We start from the raw sequence: 9,664 nt of genomic DNA, 5'->3' as shown, positions 1-9,664 counted from the left end.
GTGTGTGTGGCATTACTTGGTCTATGTCTTGCCCCTCTAAATTTTTTTTTTTTTTTTTTGCATAAAATATAACACATTCAAGAATTTTCATACATGTTAAAGAATGCCAGGTGGTTCAAATTCATCGCTTTCGCAGCCCGCTGCTTCGATGGCGATGCATGCGCGAGACGGCGTCTACATCTGTGACCGCTGCTTCAGCACTCTGACACGGTACGCAACGAAGCTCGGCGTAGGGCTGGCAGGGTTCTTCAGTATTTGGGTCGGCACTGCAGCCTGGCAACGCTTGGCTCGTAGCGACGCTGTTAGCAAGCGCGGCCTGCTTCCGTCGTGATTCAGTGCACCTCGGTACGGCGCGACGTTGACGTCGCGCAAGTACGCTTTTCAGTTCAGTTCAGGCGTTCAGTCGTGTCCGACTCTTCGTGAGCCTATGGACCATGTCACGCCACGCTTTCCGGTCTCTCACTATCTTCTTAACATCACATAGCTTCATCTGCAATGCCTCGAGGATGCCATCTAACCATCGCGTTCGCTGCCTACCCCTTCTCCGGCGACCCTCAACCTTTCCCAACATCAAATCTTTCTCCAGCGACTCCTCTCTTCTCATCAGTACGCTTTTACCGTGGTGGCATTTCCAGTGCGTGCGACAGGTAGGCGATGGGTAGGCGGCTATCGCAGCACCATCGATAACGGCTTCAAAAGCCTGCGGTTAAATGCACTTCACGATGTGCCTAGTGCCGGATGACACACTATTCACGAAAGTCAAGCTCGTTTACCTCCTATCGCAGTTTAAAGACCAGCAATTAATACGTCAGCGACGTCGGTGCCATCGTGCACAAGAAGCCCACGCAGCCGAGGTTACCAAGTACTGCCAGTAAAACCAACGTTCTCACGTTGAGTAAAACCAATGAAGATTGACACGCACCACGAGAATTCCGCTGCAAAAAAAAAAGCGCTGCTGTTGCTAGTGACAATAATTTGCTTAAATTATTTGCGTTTGTTACGCATCGCATATCATTAGTAAAAAAACAAACTCTTAAGGTTGTTTTTTAATCATAGTTTTTATTTTGAAAGTTTGTTAAATTTGCAAAAGTGTATTTAAAATTTTGATTCGTTCGAAATGGCGCTTGAGACTCTAGCGCTATCGTTTTCGTGAGAACAGCCGGCGGCATACTTCACTATGTATTTCATGACTGTAGGAAGTTGATTGTTCGCGTTCGTTATGTTCGTCGTGTTTTCACAGCGTGAGTAGTGCAAATGGCCGATCACGTCTTGGTTAACGGGGCGACCGCTCTGAAGTGGTACGTAAAAAAACTACAATCAAAAGAACTGCAGGCGAAACTGGTCGATAATCTAAAATACTGGAAGATTATTCTGAACCAAGGAGTACTGCATGTCCAATGGAAGGAGGGGTCGTACTCTCCTGCGTTCAGCCTCGGAGTGGGTAAGTAGTCAAACGTCTCTTGTCTCTTTTCGTTTTCGTAATAATGTTCACCGGTGAAAACACCTTCGTTTGCTACTCGCAGTGAGTCGTGTCGCGAAGTCGTTTACATGCCCGCATTACGACCGCATTGTGTTAACCGGCAGGTGACAGTAGTGCACATGGTGCACGGGGTAGACAGACAGTTGATTCTGGGAATTACGTGAAATAAAAAAAAAAGCCTAATGAATAGAATTTGCGGAAATAAGAAGTAGAATAAACGCGCCTGCTGTCGTTACGTAGACCTGATTCTCCCTGTTTACACAGCAAATGGCATTTCTCGGTGTTTCGTAATAACAGGAATAGGCTTCCCATTTGGGCTCCGTAAAAAAAAAAAAAAAAAAAAAAAAAAAAAAAAAAAAGAATTCTGTTCTTACCGTTGTCTCGGTACGGTGCGGCATAGAGAATGGCAGCTCCTTGATTATTGAAGCTGATTTAGAACAAGTTTTAAAGATGCTCAGGGTGCTCGTTCCGAGACAACTGGTAGTGTAGCAGCGAAACGGACGCTTTCACAGCTGCAGGCGACTGAAATGTAAGCAGATAAAAGCGCCCAACGTTTTGTCGCATTCATTTATTTTTATGTTCATTTCTTTGTTTCTTTTTATTGAAGCATCAAGCATGCTTCCTTTCTTCGCTACCAGCCATTCTCCAGATTTCGCGCAGAGAGAGAAAACTTTGTTTCAAAAAAAAAAAAAAAAAAGGAAAACAAAAGAATGTGTGTGTGTGTGGGGGGGGGGGGGGGGTGCAGTGCATGGAGTCGCCATTCCAAGACCGCAGTGGCCTGGGTTGCCGCTTTTGCCTGAGTTACCAGACTACGCTGGGTCGCTAGGTCAGAATGTAGCAAGGCAAGCAGTGATATCAGTTACCAACAGCATAATGCTTAGTGGGTGGAACAGCACGAAAAGACGAAGCACACAAGAAGAGAGTGTGTTTCGTCTTTTCGCGCTGTTCCACCGACTATGCAATTGTACCAACTCGCCCAACTGTCCATCCTACTTCAAAGCATAATGCTGCAATGATTTTTAGCTGCCGATCTAAAAGTTGCTCCCAGTGCATGGGGTACGGCCAACAGGTGGAAGAGCACCGCTCTCTCCACTTCATTTTCAATGCTGCCGTTGCACTTTGCCGCTAGTTCAGGACAAGGTTGTCTGCCACGGGATCGCGTGCTCCCTTTCATTAAGCTCACGACTGTACATGGGTACAATCCCAGCAATCATGGCCGCATTTCAGTGGAGGTGAAATGCAAGTTGACTGTGTACTGTATGATGTCATTTGCACATTAAAAAACCCCAGGTGAGCCTACCACTACGGCATCCCTCATAGCTATAGCTTAAGTCGCTTTGGGACATAAAACACCATGAACCTACCATAAAGCAGAGTGGCTATGTTTTACGGTATGTGTGGGAGCTCAAACTGTTTTTCTGGAAATGCATCCTTTGTTTTGTCCACTACTGCTCAAGTGGGCATTCTGCCCACTTGAGCAGTAGTGATGCTGGATGGTGTCAGCTCGCAGTTAAACATTAATGTGTCCTTTTATGTGCCAAGGTTTGCTCAAGGGCTAATGTTCCTCCTTAAGAAGTGTTGCTTGGAACCCTAAACAGTGTCCATGCTACGTTTCTCTTGTCAGTGGTCTTCATTTGGTCACTATTTTGCTAATCTCATGTGTGGAACCAGATATCTGCACAATGCGTTATACTGAATAATTTTTGTATGATGCATTTGAGTGCAAATACAATTTAGTGAATAGACCTTGCCACATGTCGTTTTGCAGGAAAACTGCAGCTGTGACAAAATGTCTAAGCCAACTGATGCAAAAAAGAGAGTCCTGGAGCTTGAGGATGAAGAGGAGTCTGCAAAAAGAATGAAGAAATATAAGGCCACAAGAGATGAAGCACGTCAGATGCTTGGTATGTGATCGCTTTTTTCTGAAGCCATTGGAATGCTGATCTCCATTGCTATGAGACTGAAATTATTTGCTGTGTCACCAGATGCTACATAAAGCATAACAAATTCAAGTGCTAACTCTTAAATGAATAAGACCTCTTGGTCTGTAGCACGTCCTAGTAAAAGCACCAGTAAGATTATGTTGCTGCAATAAGGTTCCCCCTACACTGAGGATTAGGATCGGTGTTCTTCCTGTAGTTGTCTTTGCAACACATTGTAGGTGTACAGTAGTGCTCAGCTACACCGTGGCGCTGCTGCATGATGCCACCAACCACCACGCTTGCAGTGCACATAGCAGATGAACTGCTGCCACTCCTGCTCTGCAAGCATGCTTTGTTTGTGTTACAGTGACTTGCGTGTCGCATGTCATTGCTTGGGATCTGCATGCATCTGAGATTGAGCCTGTTGTCGTATGTGATAGCTGCATGAAAATGCATGGCAAACAAATGCCACTCAAGGTGAGCACCTGTGCTGGTTTGTGCTGCTCAAGCCGAGGCCGAAAAACAGGCACGGGATCGGGTTCCTTTCTGTTCTGGAGTGGTCGGTGACAACAACGCTCCAGTGAACCCGGAGAGCTGCATTAGGTTCAAACACATTCACGGGGTATAAGTTGTAGCCAGATGGCTGCGGCAGGTCTGTGGTGCTCTTGCATTACTGTGGACGGCGTATCTGAATGGAACCCTTGATTCCCTCAGATTTTAACCTCAGAGTCTCCTGCAAATGATGAGGTGCATCTAGATTGGGCGCAGGAGAGACACCAAAAAATCTAAATTTGTATGAAATTATCATATGTGGCCTCGTCCTGTCTTGGACCTTGGAGTCCTTATGGCATGCGCTTCATTTTCCTGTGCCATTTTGGTCACTTAGGTGGTGTTTTTTTTTGTTTTTTTCACAACAGGAAATTTATGCTTGTGCAAGCTCGGCACCTGGCTCAGCAATCTACACCATGTTAGCAAATGTCGACACGAAAGACAGACACGAGATAGATGAAGCATGGGCTATCGAGTATCAGCTACACATCCGAGTGTCAGCCTTTGTCCAAATGTATGGCGTATTGCTGCCGCCATACATGTATATTGCATGCTGACCTCTTCAAGGCCCTTGCTACCGACAAACTGTTTCAGGGATGTGATCTGACTAACTTCTGTTAAAGCGCTCACAGCTATCTCGGCATCATCATCCGCACCCATGAATTCATTCTAAGCAATAGCAGCTCCCGTCAGTTGCACTGTAGTTACAACGTCCTCCGCAGTTAATTCAGTCCAGGCATTTCCACAGCGAACAAAGAGATCAGAAGTGGGATGTGAGCATTGGCTTCATCAATTGCTATCAGCATCCCCTAGATTATGTACCTCTGATAGGGCGCCTTGAGTGCGTGAGTGATGCCAGTGTCTAGCAGCTAAATTTTGAATGGTGCATTTGGTGACAGAAAGGGGTTGGTCATGCAGTCAAGGGCAAAGAAAAGGCTTTTCTCCTGTGGTGAATGTTACATGGGCTGCTGCTGCTAGTGATGAAATAGTATGTTTTTTTTTTCTTTTTTTTTTTCAGATGTTGCTGAGCTGGTCAATCAGCTGACGGAATCCATTAATAATGCTGCGTGTACAACACAAGCAGTTGTGCCGCCAACCGAGGCTCAGGTTAGTTGCTTTAGTTTAGTGTCTGCATGGTTGTCCTCATTACTGCCTTTCTCGATGAAACTTTTTTAAGGGTCACACAAGAACTTGCTTCTAGCTTTATGATAGCACTGCCACAAGTCATGCACTTCCATTGAGAAGTGTGCAGGGACAGGGAAACGAGCTCATTATCCATGTGAATGAAGTCAGCAGTCACTGAATTCAGAGATAGGCAAGAAGCAATGCTCTTTATGATTGGTTGGCTCTTAGGGTTTAATGTCCAAAGCGACTCAGGCTATGAGAGATACTGTAGTGCAAGGCTCTGGAAATTTTGACCACCTGGGGTTCTTTAACGTGCACCGACAACACAGAGCACACGGGCACCTTGCGTTTCGTCTCCACTGAAAAGCGGCTGCCGTGGCCGGGATGCTCTTTATGAGGCTGGGCTCACAGACTGCATAATTAGTAGTATAATGATATTTTAAATGAATGTCAATTTAATAGAAACGACAAAAGACAGACAGTGCTATTTTCTTAAATTCGTCAAAGCAACCATGAAAAAAAAATCCTAACTGCTTCCTTTCATTTTAGTGACTGTTACTTCATTCGTGTGTACTTTGATTTGGAACAGTTTTTGTGAAAGCTGTAGTGATCGGAAGTGCAAGGTTACTTTTGTTTACGCTTCCTGTTGAGCATAGTTCGCTGGGCTATAGCAAAGCCCTTTTCATCAGAAAAGAGATTTCCATTAGCTTGTTTAATATTCAGCAATTTCTTAGGTTATCGATCTCGGAAGGCCATCTTTTTGCACTACAACTCGAATGATGCAGCTGGTGCTCCTCTAATCAGTCATTTTAGCGACTTGGGCCAGTCATCATGGTATTCAAGCTAATGTGCAGATAATCCACTTGCACCTGACAGCCACCTGCAATGTCACTCTGGCAAGTCAAAGGCAATTAACCACCATGGTATTGCCAGGAGGGTCTCCTTCGAGAAGGAGTTGTGGCTTCTTAAGCTGATCCAACAATAGTTCAATTTCACTTTAACCCCTTGAGCACTATTATTTCGAGATTTCTAACTAAAACTGCTTAAAATTACGATATCGTTAAAGGCCCCATTACATGAAAATTTGTTGTCTGTATTGTGAGTGAAACACCAAGAGCATGGTGCTGGCAAGTGGCATGGCCGAACACACATTCTTCGATGATTTGTGTGGCTTAACGAGACCACATGATATCCAAATGTTAGGAGGAGCTGCTAACTCCGGTCGTTCATTTGAGGTGGGAAGGTGAAATACGAATCAACATTCCAGTGCTCTTCAATGCTGAGTCAGGCTTGCTACACCTAGGCTACGCAGACATGTTGATACAGCTTGGTTAAAGCAGGGCTTTATATGTTGGGTGGTAGCCTACACTGGTCGCATCATACCCTTAAAGGCGGAGCTTAAGTGTCCCTTTAGTTTTTATTTTTACTGCTGGTTTCTACTTTTATTACACTATCAGAGACAAAAATATTTGAACCAGAAACTAAGTCAAATGAGCGCAGTGAAGTTTATTGCTCATTACGTGAAAAATCAACTGCCCGCCAGTAAGCAGCAATCTAGTCGAGTAACATATAGCGAGGTAACTGGAAATGTTTTACAAGGGACGACCAAGACTGGAAGCCCAGGGGGTTTCATCCGAATGTTGTCAATTTTCATCCACTGACACAGAACTTGCAATAGTATCGTCTGAGCTGTCATCATCTTCGTCGGAAGAACTACTCAGGTCATCACTGTCGTCTTCGCTTCCCATAACAATGCAAAAATTGGTGTCTAAGCCATCTTCGGATGGCGAGGATGGCAACGAAGAAAAGCTTCTTTCCTGCGATGACGGGCCAACAGTGCATGCGTTGCCTCTACCAGGCACTATTTTTCTCATTAAGGCTGCTTAAAAGGCTTTCAAGCGGTAGAACAAAAAGCAGTCAACGGGTCAGTGGTGCCATCTGTCAAATGGCGCATGACCTAAGCCACAGAGGAGCGCTGTACTCGCCTAAAACTCTCAGGGTGAGGATCTATCCTGCTAGGACAAGCCACACTCGTCCAAAATGGCTTGAGGGCAGCTTTACAAGGACGAGCTGTTTGTCCAAAGCTCTTGAGGGGTTAAATTATGAAAGCTACCTGTGCAAGCTGGAAACTAAATGTTGCCTCAAAGTAGCACATACAGAGCAGGGAGTGCATGCTTTTACTAAACCTTCATTGGCAGTTTTTTTTAATTGGTTGAGCTTCTGATGTACGAAAAGGATGTTAGTATTTTTAAACAGGAGGTGACAATGTGGGCACTGTGCTCTGTCTAAACTGGCTTTTAAGGGCCTTTGCAATGTTAATGATGAGTAAATCCCTTTATTTTCTGACTTAAAATCTGTTTTTTTTTATTGTTGAAATGCAAGCATAAATTAGGTCATTAAAAATCTCTTATTTCTTGTTTTTTCTTCTTCTATAGCAATGCACTATTAGTGCTCAATCCTTTTCGGGGCATTATGTGCCCTCTTTTTGGCTAGTTACCTTAAATACATAGTACAGAATTGTCAGGTTACGCTAATAAAAATGTTAAAAGATGTTTGGCATCATTCAAAATTAGATCAAAACACCGCTCGGGAAGGTGTCAAAAACATCCAATAGTTTTCGTATGCCTTCATTGTTGTACATGATAAAGTACGGCTTCTTGAATGTGTATTTTTACTTGCAAACAAATGACCTTAATTATGCGTTTTGGGGTTTCTTTGAATGTTCTGAAGCTGGTCTGTTTTTTGTTGTTTGTAAAGCCCCTTCATTTTCTTATTGCATATCAAGGAATATTGTTGTATGTTACAATACTGGTCATAGTACTAATGTTTGCTTTTTGTTCTTGCAGGTGCACATTGGCAGCAATATTATGGTAAATCAGCAACAAAGTTTGCGTGTAACTTGGTGCGGGTTGTGTTCTCACCCGAAGAACTGGAAGAAAGCTCACTCTATGGCCGTGTCTGCAATGCCCGCAAGGAAGAAGCTCCAAAGAAGGCACTGGACTGCCCAAAATTGGATGCTGTTATCTAAGTCCTCGAGCTCATAGCCTTGCATGTGATGCTCTTGCATGTGATGCAAGAGCATTCTGAAATATTGTCCAAACAGCTGACTTTTCAGTGATGGTCAGGGCAATAATGCTTGCCTTGATGCATAATGCGTGGTGCCTGCATGGCGCTCACACTGTCTGTGCTCTGTATATTTAATTTACAAAAGCTAAGGAAGGCTGGATGGACTCTAGCTTGTTCATTGCAGTCATGCTTCTAATGTTTTGTTTTTTTTTTTTGCAGCCTACACCTGCTTGCTCAAAGGAGTACTGGCCAAGGTGGTCACCGGCAGATGCGCATGTTTGCACTGGGATTGTGGGCAGTGATCCGATTTTTGTCGCAGGGTCTTCGAAAGCAGGCCTAATTACAAGGCCTAAACAGAGGAAGTACATCTATTCAAATAAATATAAGCTCATACAAACAAATGTTTCAGTCTGAACATACTTCCTTCGAACATCCACCAAATATCCCATAGTCATCATTCCTTTGAACTTCCTTTGAACCAATAATTGGCCACTGCCTGTGAACTCGACTCAAACTGACAACGGTCTGTTCACTGGGAGCTCAAAGGAAATTCACAGGAAATTCACAGGATGGTCAGAGAAATTTAATTCACTGTGAATTCAAAATCAGTAGCCAATTCTCAGTTCAGAGGAAGTTGCTTCCTTCTGACTTTTTTGAGTTCACTTTGAACTCAAAGGATGTTCCCATTTTTATAAGGGCTTGCACCAAAGATACGAACTGTATCAGTGACATTTAGGTTTGCCTTTATGAGGCTAAGCAAACGTTTCCACTATGCCTGCATTTATAGGAGTAAAGCTTTTTTTGATACCTTGCACGCCTGCGCATTAGCTGAGAAGGCTATATATGTCAACTGCTTTCACCTGTGTTTCTTGCCTGTGTCTGCGTTGCGCTGAATACATACCCTGTAATTATGCAGGAGTCTGTCTAAGAGGTCATAATCGGCCACTGATCAAGCCCACGCTGTGTTTGAAGGATGGCGAAGAAAAGTTTTGTTAGCGCTCCTAAAAACCAGGTACAATGTGCCATAACGGAGCAGTTGACTCGGATACATATTATCGCTTGTCTGATCAAGCCGTTTGGAACACATAAGTTCACATGGCACACGTGGACGAGCAGACAAAATAGAAAACACAAGTGCATCGAACACACAAAAAAGAAACATTGCAGACTGCACAACACCACCGTCAGAATGTTTTTATCGTGCCGTGTCTTTTGTTCTTTCCTTCAAATCGACTACCGGTTTATTCTCTTCTGCCACGCAATCCTGGTTTGTACGTCACGGCTGATATCAGCACATTTTAATTTTGAATTCTGAATATTAGCAGCTATACGACCGCCACAGGCAAACCCTAGCTAAGGCAGCCCGGGGAAGTAGAAGTGACGCCTCTGTCCAAGATTTCTCGGCAAACTGACTGCCTAGCACAATTAACACAGTGGCCAATGAATCGATTCATCTTGCCTCAGCCTGTGCTTGATAACCACGTGTGGAGAATTTTAATGCGAAAGCTTTGCTGGCTTCGTC

The 9,664-nt window shown here is 44.2% G+C and overlaps 1 protein-coding gene across 1 annotated transcript; it reads left to right on the top strand.

Moving 5' to 3' along the window:
• The first annotated feature begins 1,275 nt into the window (after nt 1-1,275).
• LOC146196189 (uncharacterized) lies at nt 1,276-8,587 on the top strand. The gene is made up of 5 exons (XM_084598105.1): nt 1,276-1,441; nt 3,249-3,384; nt 4,970-5,058; nt 7,923-7,946; nt 8,362-8,587. Exons 1-5 carry the CDS (start codon nt 1,391-1,393, stop codon nt 8,554-8,556), a joined length of 495 nt encoding a protein of 164 aa, XP_084454231.1. The 5' UTR covers nt 1,276-1,390; the 3' UTR covers nt 8,557-8,587.
• The last annotated feature ends 1,077 nt before the right edge of the window (nt 8,588-9,664 follow it).

This window comes from Amblyomma maculatum, chromosome 3 (genome assembly GCF_055883805.1).
Source record: "Amblyomma maculatum isolate TAMU_Amacu chromosome 3, ASM5588380v1, whole genome shotgun sequence".
Classification (NCBI taxonomy): domain Eukaryota; kingdom Metazoa; phylum Arthropoda; class Arachnida; order Ixodida; family Ixodidae; genus Amblyomma; species Amblyomma maculatum.
Note: the sequence above shows the minus strand (reverse complement) of the source record. Positions and strands in the feature narration are given on the sequence as shown.